Source organism: Trachurus trachurus (genome assembly GCF_905171665.1).
Source record: "Trachurus trachurus genome assembly, chromosome: 24".
Lineage (NCBI taxonomy): Eukaryota > Metazoa > Chordata > Actinopteri > Carangiformes > Carangidae > Trachurus > Trachurus trachurus.
In genome coordinates, this window is record NC_139910.1 from 19,399,872 (window position 1) to 19,417,771 (window position 17,900).

General features: G+C 41.7%; 1 protein-coding gene across 1 annotated transcript; it reads right to left on the bottom strand.

Annotated features, from left to right (window-relative positions):
- Positions 1-7,935: 7,935 nt before the first annotated feature.
- Positions 7,936-17,515, bottom strand: ufl1 (UFM1-specific ligase 1). The gene is made up of 19 exons (XM_084000420.1): positions 17,313-17,515; positions 16,942-17,087; positions 16,724-16,752; positions 16,511-16,608; positions 15,687-15,801; positions 15,418-15,548; positions 14,812-14,870; positions 14,576-14,722; positions 13,602-13,777; positions 13,338-13,517; positions 13,116-13,242; positions 12,438-12,560; positions 12,091-12,211; positions 11,833-11,999; positions 10,719-10,849; positions 10,475-10,555; positions 10,300-10,385; positions 10,035-10,215; positions 7,936-8,386 (listed from the first exon to the last, which is right to left on the bottom strand). The coding sequence occupies exons 1-19, from the start codon at positions 17,387-17,389 to the stop codon at positions 8,168-8,170; spliced, it is 2,394 nt and encodes a 797-aa protein (XP_083856546.1). The 5' UTR covers positions 17,390-17,515; the 3' UTR covers positions 7,936-8,167.
- Positions 17,516-17,900: the final 385 nt, after the last annotated feature.

Genomic DNA, 17,900 nt, shown 5'->3' on the forward strand with positions numbered 1-17,900 from the left:
CTGAGGGGAAGGAGCTACAGGTTACAGCAGCTCACCACCTGTGGTCACACAAATGTCTTTTGACCATCATACGTGTAAAATGAAATATACTATAAGAGAAAGATTTCCACCCCTGATTCATGAGGTTAAAGAGTTGTTGATTGTGTTCTTTCAATGTGCACTACGATGAAGCGTTGGCTGTTGAAGCAAGTGATACAGCAGAAACAGCTTCTCAAGGCCAGGACACAGAGAAATTACTTGCAGTTAGTATTATATCCTGTATGTGATGTATTCCCATTTTGAAAGCTTGTTAACACATAATCCCTTAATGATAATCCATTTTTGTGTTTTTATAGGCAATATGTTAAGACATTTTCTGCAGCAGCTAAATTTGAACAACAATACATTTTATTGTAAATCATCAACTGTGAATCTTAATCTTTATTGTGAGTATACCGCATATGAAATGGCCTGTGCATTTAAAAAACAAAACAAAAAAACATCATTATATATGTAAAGCATGACGTTTGGGAGCCTGGTGATGTTGTGTGACGCCTGCATTTAAGCGCTGTGTTAATTATCCTGCTCCCAGTGCAACACCTGTGCCTCCTTTTTCCACTCAGGGACTCCACTTCCTGTCACTCTCTCCACTGAATGCTTTCACGAGGGCGACAAGCGCCTGCTGTGCATTTATGCATTACTCCTGCATTACTCCTCCATACATTGATCCCCCCCCCCAACCCACCCACACACCCCCACACCCCCACCCTAAGCCTGCTTTCACTTTGAACACACCTGCCTGTCATACTTTTCAGTGCAGTCAACAGTATGTTGACATGCCAGGGAGTTGTATTCACTGCTGTGCCTGACAGTCAGCCCCTGGTGTGTTTACTGTCTCACTGTTTTGTTTTTGTGTCTTTGGTCTTGAATGTATCTTCTTATGGATCAACACTTCAAATAAAAACCAAGAAGAAGTGTCAAATATGAGACATTTAAATTCCTCTGCCTCAATACACAGGAGTTGAATAGGATTATGTAGCTGGTTATTAGAAATATGGGAAAAATTCAATAAAAACAAATATCGATGGTAATCCACGTTACCTTGTGGATCAACTCTGTGCATCACCCACAGACTCCTGCGCTTTGTGTGTATGAACTCTACGCTCTGCATCGGTTGCCACACATTGTGTCTGACTCTGCAACACGTTATTTAACCTTGAACATGCACACAAAAAGCCACTTGAGTAACTACCACCCCCAGAAGCTCTTTGTAGAGATTCAGCTGGAGCTTTAATGAGAGAAAGCCTCTGTGATTGGTTTTAATGTGACTGCACGATGACATTAGTGATCGACAGACAGCACTTCCCAAAGAATTTTTCACCTTCACTGGAAACTTAAATCATGCAAGTATAGAGAGTAATTTGCTGAAATTCAACACTTAAAAGCTGGACCATCAGATCTATTAGAGATGCTGAACACAGTCTAGATTTGGTTGACGCTGTAGAAACAGATTTTAGAATGAGGCTAGGAATGGGAAAGAACATTTACTGGATGAATCACAGAAAGCAGCCTCTACTTTAAAAATGAAATATCTCATGAGTAATGGAATGCATGTTTGTTTAAGGTTAACACTAGATGTTTTGGCTTGGACCTGTTAATGTAGGCTAATATATATTTGTCTACTCCACAGTGTACCTGTACGACTCCACAGTGTACCTGTATGACACCACAGTGTGCCTTTAAGTACCTTTAACTACAAAAAAAACAAAAAACAAAAACATTTTGTATATTTTCTTTAAAACAACAAATACTATTTCTATGGAATGAAATACAATTTAACATTTACAAAAGAATAAAATGACACATGGCACAACTGCCATCACAAGTATTGCATGTGTAATATGTATAATTGTAAGTCAGTATTTAATTTGAAATAGTAGCATCTGCCTTTCAAAGCTGCCAACCTTTATGTCAGCCCAAAAGACACATCAAAGAGAAGTTAATCTGGGTGGACTGTGAGACATGAAAGCAGAGCAAATGAGGTTGCTGGCAGCTTGTAGCCTCATGTGGAATACACTGCCTGCACAGAAAAGGTCAGTAGAGTTTTTCTACAGCAGATATCAGACCAGCGACACCTCCACTGACCTCAGTGACTTGTTCTGGTACAGATACTTTCAGTGAGCACTGAGACGAGATGAGTTTGATTTTCTTGAGACATGTGATTATAAAAAAAATGGTGGTCTTAATCAGCTTCCTCCCTGGGATTCATTATGCAGCCAGCAGTGAGTAATGAGCGTGCCCAGAGCTTTGAAGCTCACTTTAATCATAGCACTGAAGACTATTACTAAGCAACAGGAACTTGCAGATGTCTCAGGAGGACGCATGGTGATGGTGGATGAAGTGATGCTCACCTAAGGAGATAAGATAAAGTCAAAGAGGCACTTGTTAGTGTGTGCACCAGTCTAGCAAGGCTTCTGTATCACCCAGTTTCATGGTCCGTGATCATTGTTCACTGGTTTGCAGGGAGAACAAATCCTCTCACAGCCAGAAACCACAGAGCAAATGGCCAATCATCAGTTACAGCGCTTGGAGTGTAAAAAACAAACAAAACAAGTGCTGGTGCTCACTGGCTGATATAAACAAAGCATTATTAAATTGAACATTTCAAGACACCAAGACATATTGCTGGTGTTGTGTTGTGCTATATGGATGAGAACCAAAAGAGGGCGCTACAGTGTGTTTCATTGAGCGGGCTGTGAGCGTAGAAGAAGAATAAAGACTAAAGTGTGGAAATGAAGCACAGAGAAGCTCCCTGGCTAGTTGTTTTTTTTTTACAAGTATTACTAAATACCAGGGCCGTTGTATAGGGGAGAAAGGTGATGATAATTCTAGGGGCCCAGTGCCCAGTAGGGCCCACAAACCCAGTAGTTTAATCTTTATATGACTGAATTATTCTGCATAAGACCCTGACTAATACTCATAGTAATGCTGCATTAGCATCAAAACAAAGTAGGGTAAATAAAAAATGATAATACATACGTAGTCTAAGAAAAAAGTGGAAAAGTCAGGGGCCCACTTTAGTATTCTTTCAGGGGCCCCAGAATTTCTAGCAACGGCCCTGCTAAATACCACAGCTGGTGCCCACAATTAAAAGTTATTCCCAATGTATTAATGCAATACTATGTGTGTACTGCTTTATTTGTGTGTGTTAATGTGCAGATGTGCAGTGGACTCAAAAGAAGCATGCAATAGTCTCTTATTCTCAAACTGACACTCCAGGATCCCTGTGGACACACTCATGTTAATTAAACAAGCATGAGAGAACTCTGAATAAGCACAGACAGACTCAGATTAACTTGATTTGACAAGTGGTGAAAATGTGAGTGTGTAGTTCATATAGGATCATTGCAAATGGCTCAGAAGATGAAATGGAGAAGGTAGAAAAGACTACTGAATTTGGGACAGTTGCTATTGTTAATGTTGACTGTGCAGTAATTGTAATACAAGTTGTGTGTTTTGTGTTTTTGAACCAATAAATAAAGCCCTGCCTTTTTCACAGTAAGTTTGGCCCTTAAAATCTGACTTTTTCTTTTCAGGCTCATGAATGAATTCATTGCCTTCCTGAGCTCACAAAAAGTGGTGAGACTCATGTGCACACATTTGAGAAAATGTCCCAAGAAAATAACTGCTTTCGAAAACCACAAAATTCAAAAGGAAATGTGTGCTTTACAGACATTTAGAGGACACCGATAACAAGGGAGAGCTGCCTTGTGGGTAATCCAGGCTCTGCATTCGTTATGTTTCCTGAAACATGATGTCTTTGAAAATGGAATAATGTACTCTCAGTATTTTTTGGATGTCGATCACACCCAGAAAAGGAAGATTTATGCAATGTATGCTAATTCTGTTTCTGGCATAAGTGATTGTGAATTCATGACAGTTAAATTAAACTGATTGGGTAACTGATGCTGGCACAGCATACCCCCCCCCCCCCCTTCTTTAACAGGCTGTGATGCTTCAGTAGAAGGAGCAGGTATTTGCATTCACACCCGTAGTGTTGTCAAATTGATGTTCCACTTTGAATCCTAATGGGAACAAGCACTGGGATCTCTGGGTAACCTTGAGCATCTTCTCAGAATCCTAAGTCCTATGATGTGAGTTTGTGTGTCCTCACCCGATGAAATTAAAACGCCTCGGAATATATTTGGAGCTTAAAGCGGTCCAAGGCATCCTCTCGTTGCCCGTAGTGACAGTCATGCGGTACTCAAATTATCTCACAAGGGCAGAACTAAAAAGGTCAAGAAAATGTAAGATTGCTCCGCTTGAACAATGGTCTATTAGCTCCTGAGTCGACATAAGCACCGTGATTGCTCAGGCTACCGCAGGAGTTTAGAAATGCTTTTATACATAATGTTGTTGCTATGCACCGCCAAGGGAACAAGAGCCACCCAGTGTCCCTGTAATCATTAGTACATGGTGTGCAAAGGTGAATTTACAAGGGGCTTTTAGGGTTTAACATAAACAACATCAGCTATTGGCTGGATAAACATGGATTATATTGACTGTGTGAGCCACTTATATAGTCCTGTATCATTTAATTGGGGGAGTGTGTTTGTGTGTGTGTGTGTGTGTGTGTGTGTGTGTCTGAATGGTGGCTTCTCACTAGGGCCAAATGTGATTAATATACTCTAACATGTTTTCACTGAAAACAAATATCCCTGGATGTGAAACTCTCAGTTGTCACTTAGGAAGACCTTGCTGTGATTTGTGTTGTGTTGATGGGATAGTCTATTATTTCATCCACCCCATTCAAATCACAGAGGCCGGTGCTAAAAAAACAAACACGCTCGACAAACTGCAGCCTTCATGAAGGAGGATTTATTGCAGGGCTGTTGTATAAGACTATACGCTAGTCTTAGCTGCAGTAGGTGTTCTTAATAAAGTACCAGCAGAGTTTATGTAAGGTTAAACATCAGTGTCTGTTCTACAGCCTTGATCCTCGCCCCAACCCCTTTGCAAGTTTCATAATATCATCACTAACTGTCCGATATTCATACGCAGCAGTGTGGGGTCCTCCTGCATATTCCCCTTCTCTTGACATAAAGCAGGTTCAGGTTGAGTGGAAACAAACACATGTGCCTGTTTTTTTTTAAATAACCCTGTTTTCATTTATTGACAGTTTCTTCTGTTTGAAATCAGATTAAGTGAGGATTATAACACTTTATCACCACTGTATGTGCTATTTTAGAGATGGGGGTGTGTGTGTTATCCATTAGACAATATATCTGCAGTCTGGAGGGATTAGTGTGGTTTTAATTTTGCATCAGTATAGGTATGAATCATACTCTGAGAGTAGGAGGCTCTGTTTTTGTATCTCTCATTTTAGAATGAAATTCCTCATTTGACATCTCTCACTTAATTGCCAAACCTGGAGGCCTTGGTGGAAAACAGAAAGCAAAAAAAAAGAAGAAACTTGGCCTCCATGAGGAGATGCCTGTTTCCATGGCGACGTGGAGCATGTGCTTGTGTGTATGATGACCTCACACGTGCACATCCTCCTCAGCCAGCCAGCCAGCCTCTCTCTCTCTCTCTCTGCTCCGTCAGGATGCAGACGGTGTGTGTCTGCCTCCACACGGCACATGGTGCAGTCACATGTCACAGGATGTGCGACCTGGTGGGAGAACTTAGCGTTCCAAATGTGAGGAAAAGTCACCGGCTCAAGTTTAACATTTACCGAGGGCATTGATCGACCCGACAGCTGATACCGCAGGATTCCTTTTGATCTTTAAAAACAGGGTTCCCAGTCCTGCTCGGAGGAGTCCATTTTTAGAAGCTTTGCTGCAGACAGAAAGAAAAAAAAATCTCCTCAGGGAACGGAGCTCAGTGTATAAAACATACAGAGCCACAGTGCAGGATTCTACACTTTTCCTCTGTTTCATTTGATGTGATGATCCATGAGCTCTCCTGTCAGGCCTCTCTGGAGCTCCACATGTCAGAGGTCAGCCAATCAGAGGGGGAGCTCGAGTCTCTTCCCTGAGTGTACACTTAGCGATCTAATAAAAAATATATATGAAATTGCTTTGTTGTGACGTCTTCATGATTGGTTTAAGGCTTAAGTTTCTAAATCCAAGCTGCGTGGAATGAGGCTTTGACCCTTTCACAGTACCAATATAGAACCTAGAGTTGATTTATAATCAGAGAACAAATGGATCTACCTTTATTCTGTATGTGATGTTAAATAAACCAGGACATGAAACACTTTAATTTACAGCCATAGTGGGAACTCTACAAGGACGATTTAACTTGCTTGACGTTTTTTTAAAGGTAATAAGCTCCTAACGTCACCCTGAAGGCAAAAATTAAAAGTTGAGTTTATCATACTGTTCAGTTAAATACACTCAAGAGTTACACTGGAGAAGCCTCACCATGATAAATCTATTCACTTATTAAACAGGCATTAACCGTTTCAGGTCAGTTGCTTAGTCAACATACGCAGCAAGAGCAACATTAACATGTATGTTCCTGTCCATGTTATCAGTGATGGTTATAGCTTACATGGTTTATTATTTTCCTAACGGTTTCACACCCAGGAAAATGATATGTGTGTGTGTGAAACTAAAGATCTGTAATCAGAGTATTGTCAACATACTACTTTTATTTTGAAACTGTGACTGATTTTACCAATTGCATTAGTTGCTTACACGCACGCATGCACACACAAAATGAACCACAATTTGTTGGATGTTCTTTTGGATTGTTGCAGGAAATAAAGTCTGCGACAAACACAAGTTCATGATACTTTCATGTTTTGTTCAGCCAGATCATTTTCACAAAATAAACTCCACTTTCTGAACTGGTGTTGGAATTCTCTGCAATCTTCTAGCAAAAAGTCTGAATCCACAAAGTTCAGGTTTTCCTCAGCTAAGATTAAGAATCCAACAGAGAAGATTGTTACACTATTCATCAGATACCAGTGTGATGTTTGGATGTAGCCATGTGTAGCGTTTGTACCTTCATTTTTGGTATGATCCAAGTGTAGTTGGAGTTCTCCAGAAGACAAAAGTCCAGCTGGGCATCTTTCTCTGGTCTTTTAACACTGGATGGACATTGGTCAGTGGGTTGCTGTGATTAGTTTAGTTGGCTGTTGTTGCCCCCTAGTGTTTCAAAGGACAAGCTACATGTAAATATCCAACCTTCTCATATTTTCCACTTTTTCAGATATAATTATTATTCCTTCCAGATGTGACATCAGATCCCCAACAACAGACATGTAGCTGTTTTTTTTAAAGACACTTTTATTTTTTCCTGTTTATCACACACTGCATTTTTGAACTTTCAACAGCATCACAGTCTTCATCAGCAGACTGTATATAGACTGAAATTTAAAGGGATTTTGAACTCCTCTAACGGTTAAAATGTATTTGGATTATACAATCTGACAAACAGTTTTCACACAGGCGCCTGCTTTCCTCATGATCTGCTGATTAACCCACTACACCTTTGGAGACCTCAACAGTGAATTCAAGCATCTCACCCCCCACCCCCTCCAGGACCCAGCAGGAGTTTGCCCCATCATCCAAAGCCACTGGCTGCTTCTTTCTGCTCACCTCCATGCAGCCTTGTTTGTTGATTACAGACTCTGATTCCCTGTCCAATTACAGTGTGGTGGTAGAAATAGTCACAGAACCTCGGCCATGATGCTGAAATTGGGCAGGTAACTTGGCTCTGCTGGGTCTTCTCAGTCCACAGTGAGCTTTCAGAGGACCTATTTTTTGAGAAGTTAAATTCAAGCACCATTTCCTTACTGTTTCTGCAGTCAAGGTTTTGTCTAAGTCCTGTTTCCAAGGGTCAGATCTCTAACATGTGTAAAAAGGCTGCCACGAGAAAACACTGTTAAAAAAAAACAAAAAAAAAAAAACAGTAAAAAAAAAAGATAAGGAACCACATGAGGGAAATAAGTGAGCTTTAATGAATTCATTCAGAGCCTCATTGAGGATGTTCATGTTATGTGGGTTTAGAGTGAGACATCCCACACAGGAATTTACTTTTATAATTTAGAATTATGTCTACACGGATAAATCACAAAATAAAGTATTAACAGCTGATGTAGCAGTCTTTTAAGTATTTATCCGAACATGTAAATTCACAAGAAGAGTTCCAACATTCACTTCTCCCATGGTTGAAATGTTCAGTCCTCGTTGACAGACGTCTTCCTCTGGGACAGCACCAGCTCCTTCACCTGAGGAGTCAGGGTCCTGAGCTGTGAGCGGACGCCCCTGGCCTCCTCGTCCTGCTCCTCCGTGTCGTCGGCCTCGCCCTCCGCCTCCTCCTGCTTCCTGCTCTGGCTCTGGCTCACCAGCTGCTTCACCACCAGGCTCTGGTAGGAAGACAGCAGCTGCTGCTGCTCCTGCAACAACACATGGACGCAGGCAAACATTTCAGCAGTTTAACTCACCAAGCGAAACGCTCTGTTACTCCGACACGGGAGCAGATGGAGATTACAGCTGCTTTGTCTGAAGAGTGGATGTAAACAATCAAAAGACGAAGCGGCGACGCTGACGCATTCAGACCACACTGAAGCACAAATAAACATGTCTGTTGTTCAGCAGTTCTCACAGTGTGGGGTCCATGACTATGGGAGGGGAAGGGAGACACTTTGGAGGCCCCCACCCCAACAGAAGCCACAAACATTAACCATTAATTATCCAAAAATCCAAAACAATTGATGATTCAATTTTGCATACTATAGACAAAGTTATGTATATACAGTAAATACAGCAACATCATGCTGTCATTCAGTGTGTTTACATGGACTTGAGTATCCCGGTTATGATCGGGTTTTTGAGTATCCCGTTTTTGTCTATGTGCATGTAACATCATATTCCGATTTCAGAAACCCGGATACTCCAGTATCCCGAAGAGACAGAAAAGGGGATACTGTGACATTATCCCTGATTCTGATAGTAGCAGCTGTCTGTGCAGGTGCGGGCAATGAAAATAAAAAAAGGTACTTTATTTGTCACATATACAGCCAGTACAGTGAAATTCCTTCTCCGCATTTAACCCATCCCTGAGGAGCAGCGGGCAGCCACGGCGCCCGGGGACCAACTCCAGATTATGAGCCAGTGCCCGTTGTCAGGGGCGCTGACTGGAGGATCAGGCTAGCTGGCATGTTTTTAGTGGTGGGGGAAACCGGAGCACCCGGAGGAAACCCACGCAGACATGGGGAGAACATGCAAACTCCACACAGAAAGGACCTGGGCGGCCGGGGATTCGAACCCAGGACCTTCTTGCTGTGAGGCAACAGTGCTAACCACTGTGCCACCATGCCGCCGTGGTAACACAGGTTATACACTGCCCGTCACACACTCTAATATTTTGTTGGACTGCCTTTAGCTTTGATTACAGAATGCATTTGCTGTGGCATTGTTTCAATAAGCTTCTGCAGTGTCACAACATTTATTTCCATCCAGAGTTGCATTAATTTTTCAAAGATTCTCAATGGGGTTAAGGTCTGGACTCTGTGGTCAAATTGGACCACATTTCTTCCTTGAAGATGATGGTTCCCCACTCTCCTTCCAGTTTTTAATAATGTGTTGGACAGTTCTTAATGCAATTTTAGTCTCAGTAATCTCCTTAGATGTTTTATTTGTTTGATGCCAATAAATTGACCTTTCTGAAACAGATGAACATCTTTCACACAACCACAGGATGTGTCTTCCAACATTGTTGTTTAAGAAATGAGTCTGCATCAGTTAGGGTTAAAGACGTTGTTGCCAGCTGAAACATAATCATCTATGCAGTAATTATCCAATGGGAGGCTCTTACCTATTAGCTTAGTTAAATCCAAGTGGCAACTTTTTTTTTTGGACAGGCAGTGAATGTCACATAATTAAACATGCTACTATAGATCATATACATATTTTCTTATTATTTCAGATAACTGTTATTAAGTATGTCTGTTGGCCTTTATATCATGCAAGTGCATTGATCATGATATGAATTCCCACAGTGCTACTTCCTACATTGCAGCATTAACTGAGTTTCAGACGTACTGTAGGTATCCGGCCGGTGAGCGTGCCGATGATCTGAGGCACGCAGCGGCCTGGAGCGTGCAGCATGCAGTGGGTGCTGGCCTGGAACAGCAGCACACTGGTCAGGTGGAGAACCAGAGCCGGGTCCTCCGTGTCCTTGAGCTGCTCGGTGAGAGCCTGACGGTGCAGGAAAAGGGACTGCCTGCACAAAACACACACACACACAAACTCACAAATGTGTAGATACAAACAGTTAAAAACAACGACGAATCAAAGTTTTCTCTACCTCTCCTTCTTCTTGTCCCCCTTCTTCAGCATGAACCCACACACCTCAGCACAGCTCTCTATGTTGGTCAGGAAGTCTTCGATGGCCTGTGATGGACACAAGGTGAACAAGTTACTCTCTATCCCTCACACTGAAGCCACTGTGTGATGATGTAACTGACGGGAAACACACTCACTTTGCCGTTCAGGCAGTTGTGCAGCTTCATGAGCGGCCCTCTGGTCTCCTCGGAGAGTTTCCCCAAAATCTTCACTCTGACCTGAGGCAACACATCAGAGACGTTCACATTCAAACTAACGAGTCCCAGTGGTGGATTTCAGACAATGACACACACACAACTGTGATCTCAGGCTCTGTCTGATTATCTCTTCTTCGTTTCAAACCCAGAGGATGTGAGAAAAGGGGGGGGAGGGTTTTCTGACCTCGTTGGTGATGGAGCTCGGGTTCTCCACAGACATCATCAGGTCGGCAGCCAGGAAGTTCACCAGGATGTTGGTGACGTCGGTGGACAGAGTCTTGAGGATGTGTTTGGTAATGTGGACTTGGGTTTCATCTGTATGAACACAGGAAGTTGACAATTAAAACTCAACTTAAAACTTGCCATAATCCCTATAGTCATAGTAGTAGATTCATTACCTTTAATTATAAAACGGAAAGGTGAAATCCAGCATTCTGATTGGTTGTTGACAGTGATATAATGAGCATATACCACAGCATAGGCTATCACTCCGCGTCAATCGCTCTGACTGGTATGAATGGACGTTTGTTGTCATGTATCCATGGGTGTTTTTACAACGTTAACAAATAGACTAAAGTAGTTGAATTCACACATTTAAGGTTAACTTTCACCTCCGGGGAGGGGTAACAATGGTAGAGTGGATTGAGCAGTGGTTTTCACCTGAAACAAAAAAAAAAGCTGAGGAAAAGACGACATGCAGAGCTCACGTCCAAAGAGGTGGGACTATTATTTTCCACAGTGGGGGTATTTTATTGGTAATATATATTTCTGGTTGAATAAAAACTACATGAAATTGATTGCTTATTCCTCTTTCGTATTGCCATTATTGGTAACCATATTATAAAAGCTAAGGGGGTGGTATAATGAGCGTATACCACGGCCTGTCGTGATATATTGCTTAATTATCAGTGCATGTTGTTTTGAGATCCGCAAACACAATGGAGGTGAACGGTACAGGTCCCCTGTCCCTCATCAAACTCATCAAATACACAACAACTCCAAATGCTCTCTTGGACAAGTTGTGACTTGCACGTTTGCCATGCTGTGAAATGATCATATATAATTATGTAACATTACGACACAGAAAGCAAATACTCGGAACTAGCGCGTCTGGAATGTAGTTCTGGCTATGCATTCACCTCGAAAACAACTGTCTTGTAATGTTACATGATTATGATGATTAAAGTTTTATATAGAGTTTTATTATATAGAGTTATCTTTATATTATTTGGTTCTCTAAATATTAAGGCGATGGTGACTGGTGTGATTTGTGATGTAGCAGTGAGAGCAGGATTTACCAGAGAAGAACTTGGTTCCTTTCTCAAACAGTCGGATGTTGTTGTACAGGTTGGTGATCTCCTCCTGCAGATCCTTCATGCTCTTCTTCCTGTTGGCCCCCGATGGAGAGCTGCTGGAGGACATGAACACGGTCCGCAGCACCTCCTGGTAGGCTTTGGTCAGAGGCCTGCAGAGACATTCGGGGAGTGGACTTTACTGTTCTCACTTCTCAGTTCCAGCAGAGACAATGAGCCTCGGACACAAAATCAGTGTCTTACCTGACTAAATGCTCTGCCAGCTCAGAGAGGATTTCCTCGGGGCAGTCGCTCACTCTCTTCTCTAAGATGGCTTCAATCTCCTCCTGGGCCATGAAGGGGGCTTCAGTCTGTTTGCTGCGATCTTGGCAAAGGTGATACACGAGCTAATTAGTCTCACAGGGATTCTACATTTAACTTTGTCTTCCATGATAACAAAAAGGCTTAACAACCCTGGGGAGAGATTTCTGGCCAAGCAGCCATTACACCCCTTGTTACAGTAAAATGCCTCGGTGAACAGGCTTAATGTGCACATAGAGACATCAGGTCCCAGTGAAGGTAAAAAAACAAAACAAAAGCTTCAGTGTTACTTTGATGTGAAGGTCCTGTCTCCTCGTCGCTGTCATCGTCTCTCCTGCCTTTCTTCTTGGTTTTACGAATCCGGATCTCTCTGGCGTTGCCTCCTCCTCCGGCTTTCACGCTGCCGCTGCCCTCTGACAGACACACATTCATGTAGAAGGTGTAATCCCAGATAAATAACACACAGGTTCAGTCCCAACATGAGTACGGAAGAGTATAAGGGCAACTCATGAAAAAAAAATGAGGAGGGAGATTTTTTTTCCATTATGCCCTTCTTCAAATTCTCGACATTTCGACTTTATTCTCAAAGTGCATAATGAAAAAAAATCCATCCTCTCGTTTTTTTTTCATGAGTGGCCCTTTATGTATTCATGACCAACACTTTCATTTTTGTGTACAAACTGCACACCTTACTCCTGAACACTCCCATACACCCCCAATCTTTGCATTAATTTATTTTCTGCCTTAAAACTATCAACACTGTGTATATATAATTTCTATTCTATTCTTGTAAATAACTGTATATAATCTTGAAATAATTTGGCACATAACTGTATTGTATGCACAATTACAATGTACAATGTTATTTACTATATTTGCACATGTGTCCATTGTGTGGGATAAATAAACTTGTGTCTTATGTCTGATAGTCGTCGGTAGATGAGAGGCTGGTGGTGTTTTTTACTGACCTGAGGCCTTCTTCTTGCGATCAGCTTCTCTCTTTTCCTTTTTGGAAAGTGTTGAGCTCTCTGTCAGCATGGATGCCTGCTTCAAATCATCCTCAGTTATCAGAAACACCGGGTTGTTCTTGACTTCCTAAATAACCACGAGAGAGAAAAGCTTAGACAGAGTCCTTTCAGATTTAGCTTTTCCAGCTTGAGTTTTGTTGGAGGCGTGTGACGGCTGAAGACCTTCTGAGCTTTCTGCTGCATGGCCTCGTCGAACAACGTCAGACAGTTGCTGATGAATTTCTCACTGACGACCACCGTGCCTCCCAGCACCCTGGCAGAGGACTGGACGGACGTGTTCCTCATGGCCTGGCTGATCAACATCCCGACGTCCTCCATGGACAGGCAGCTGGGCAGAATGGGCTGGGAGTTGAAAGGAGAACAAAAAATGTGAGAAACTATAGAAAAAACAAAAAATCTGTGCAAACTTGAGGTCTGTGCGAGCACCTGTATGTCAGTCCACGTGGCCGACTTCACGGCTTCCTCCACGGAGGCCTCCACCTGGTCGACCAGGGTCTGACCCACGCAGGCTGCTCTGAGGAACAGCAGCTTATTGGCCTTGAAGCGTTTCTTGATGTAGCTGGTGGGGTCAGGGATCCCCAGTCTGACCAGAGCATCAAACTCTGCAGGAGGAAAACGTCTTCAGTTACAGTCACACGACTGCAGACACTCAACAGGGACACACGTCAAGTGGTGTAACCGATATTTTTTTCATAAAAATCTCTCTCTATATATAATCTATATATCTACTACATGCAGGAAAATAAATCTGGACTCAAATGTGGAATAAATGTTATTCACTTTCGTAATGTCACACATTATTTTGAAAAGCCATGTTGTTACGATATGTTCTGCCCAGTGCTCAAGTGCATTGAAATAGAAATATAGATAAAGAGCAAAGAAAAAGCTTGAAACATGCTCATGGAGAGACCTAATTCGTTATTTATATTATATTGATTATGTGTTCATGAATTATTTTAGCGTTCTTTCTTATGTACATGCAGGTCTCTCCTGAATAAGATTTCTTATTTAGTACAATTCACAGGAATATATCAAGGTTAAATGAACAAATCAATTTTCCTCCAGTTTATAAGTTTACAAGGCTATAAACACAAGCATGCTATAAAATATCTGATATATTTAGTGCATAAAAACTTAATTTGTAGTGTCTGGGTGTGAACTCAGACTGAGTTTTCATGAGGAATCTTAAAATTGTCTGCAGAAATATTGGGAAGACTCAAAAGTGTGCTGTGATTTTTCTCATTTCTGCCCTCTACTGTTCATCTGTTATACTGAGCAACACACGGTGGAGAGTGGAGAAGAAAGTTGAACCTTCCCTCTGCAGGACAAAGTTTACAGTAAAATATCAGGTGCACAAAAGTGAAGTAAAATGAAATGGGTGAAAAACAAATAAATCCTACCTAAGTATCCATTCTGCTGGAGGAAAGAGTCCACCCAGGTGTTCTGTGTTCTGGCGTAGATATCCGGGATGTAAACAGCTTTGTCCTGTCGTCCTCCCACCACACTTCCTTTCAGGCGCCCATTGTTCACCAACTCCTCCAACACAGCTGGAAACAACAAAACCACATCTGATTAAAACAGAACAAACTCAATATCATATCAACAGCTATCAAATATCAGTGAAATATCCACTCACTGTACAGAAGATGTTCCTGAAATCGAAATGCTCCGATCATGCTGCTGACAGGTGTTGGCCTGCAGAGTCAAGACAAATAGGATGGTATTTATTTATTTTTATTTTTTTAAGTATTTTGGGGGGCTTTTTGTCTTTAAAGGGATAGTTCAACATTTTGGCAAATTGGCCCATTGCCATAATCCCTATAGTTTTAGGAGTAAGTACGTTACCTTTAATTGTTGGTGCAAGCTATTTTTAGAATGGCGGAGCAGAGCCGTGAGCTGCTCTTCTGCGCTGTTCTAAAAATAGCTTGCACTGACAATTAAAGATAAAGAACTTACTCCTAAAACTGTAGGGATTATGGCAATGGGCCAATTTGCCAAAATGTTGAACTATCCCTTTAATTGACAGGACTTTTTAGAGAGACAGGAAATGGGGAGACAGCTCCAGGATGGTATTTAATGTAAAGTAGGATGATTCTCAAGATGGCAGACCATCTGTACATGGTTACTGTGACAAGGTTGGACAGCTTTCTTAAAATAAAACTCTAAATGACTCCAGCAAGTTGTCCTGTACATGCCACATTTATTTCTAGCTGAGTGTATGAAAAAGGTCAACTATGTTTACCTTGTGATGGCACTAAAAAGCCCTCGTATTCTGGCTTTGTGTCGAGCAACAAAAGCTGGAGTAAAGATGACGCCTCTGTTGTACTGGTCCATCTCTCCTTGGATGAGCCTCCCGAGACGCTTCGACAGCTCCTGGGATCAACAGAGAGCACACAGAACATTATTTCCGACAGTGGAGTCAGCTGTAGAAAAATATATTTTCGTGTCATTTTAGATTCCGCCTCTGATTAATCTACGCAGGGGGAAAAAAATGGCTGCAGTGAATCTCACCTCAGTTAAGAAATCTCCTGGGAGGTCGTAGCTTTTGCACAGCTCTGCGATACTGATCAGACCAGCCTCCTGCAGCTTGTCATTCACCTCCTCGGCTAAGCGATCCAGGTACGTGCTGCAGACAACACAAGACATGCACGATTCAGTTTATGGTTAGCAATATCATGCAATTTTCTTGTGTGTTTAAAATCATGTACAGTGGATGATATAAAAATATCGAAGATGGGTTTTTATCCTTCAAGAAGACATTGTAAACACACACACACACACACACACACACACGTGTATACAGTATATACTGTATGTATTCATTTTACTGAGGATTTAAGCGCTGATCTTCCCCCAAAAGCCATTGTAAAATATATTTAGTATGTATTTATCATGTGTGACATGTTAAACATCTCAGCTAGCATACAATATAACACACGTGTGGATTCAGAGGTTAAAAATAAACATAAGACAAAAGTTACTGTTTTATTGCCATGAGTCATTAGTTTACTATGCTTATTAAAGATCTGATTGCTGCTCGACTGGATGTTAAATTTTGATAACGGATCTAGTTTAATGTAACCGATTCAAAAAATGTGTGGTTTGCAGGTTTATAATGTAAATGTAAATATTTATGTTATGGTGGTCTACTGTAATGCTGACAACAACACATCAAAACCTCAATTTTATTGCTTACTTATGAGCATATTTGTTACCGAGACCAATAAAATAAAAAGCAGGTGTCTGATGCCATATTTGTTTTCATTATTCATTATACAGTTTATATTTGGCCAGCGTCAAACCTACTGTACACTTGGTGAAAGTGTTGTACTCACTCATCAATAAGTTGTCCCAGCACAAGTTGAACCCCTTTATCAGACTTTGCGATGTCACTTGCTCTATTTTCAACATGGACCCAGTCCACGTTGATAATCTGTCAGGAAGAAGATCAAGAAAAAGAGACAATTAGTCTGGATCATAGCCTGCTATTACACAACATTATGGTACATGACACAGCTGTCAACAATCAGTATTTAGATAATACACACCTGCTGGAGGTCCACGATGTTGATTCGCCCTGTGAAGTAAAATGACAGGACTGAGTCACTGTTATCACTGACCATACTGCAGCTAAAATCATTTGTATATCATAGATGGTGTGTAGGTTTGGTTATGCTCTAATTAGGCCCCTCAGATGACAGTGACAGTGACACTTGTCTGGAGCCTGTGTTGTTATTTTCTGCTGGTTTCTGGTTGGGACACTGACCTCCATGGACGTAGAGCTCATCTCGGATCTCCCTGCTGATCTGTGCCGGGGTGATGTACTCCTTTCCATCGAGTGTGTGCACCACATCCAGCTTCTTGTCCTGAACCAGTTTTGCAATGATTTCAATGCAGTTCCTCTCCGACAGCCTGTGGGAAGGTTCACGTTTAATGTCATTTAGGGCGTTAACCTGTCACTTATTTACACATGTAGTGCTTTTCTTATTATTATTAGTAGTAATAATGGCAGCTGTTTAACAGAAAGGATCCAACTCATGAGCACCGGAGCTGGAGTTACTTTTTAAAGACCTGTTTCATGTTAAGCCAATATTAGCTTTGCTGCTAGCAGCTGCATGTAGCACTGGGTGCACCCACCTTTGCACCGTGTCAGCAAACTGTGCTCTCTGGAAGTCGGCGGCGAGCCGGCGGATCTCCTCCCAGTCAGCTGCCATTGTTCAAACGTTTAGTAAAGTCAGACAGCTGTCAGTGCTTCCATCAACGATTCACTGACAACGAGTATTAGCTAGCGTTAAGTTAGCTGACTGACAAGACAGCAGCAGCTCCCTGCTTGGCTTAGCCACACGTCAACATACAGTGACGTTGTACGGTGGTCCGCAAGTGCCAAACCTCCTCCTATCGTTTCGCGCACTGACTTCAAATTGAGCTCAGCTGACTCCACATCTAAAGACTCCATGAGGTCCTGAGTCTTGTACCTGAGTCCACAGCAGCACGGTCCAAGTGGACTGGAACAATCACTGGAAGATAGGCGAACTATTGATCCATAAAGTAATAGGTGAAAGGAACACAAATAAACAAGAAAAAGAAGTCTAAGCAGCAAAGATTTATTTTATTTTATTTTTTAAAAACCTGACTAAAGGTAACAAGAGATGTTTGTATAACCACATTGTTTTATATTTTATTTCATTTTATGACTTCCCTAGAAAATACCATATAATAACAAAT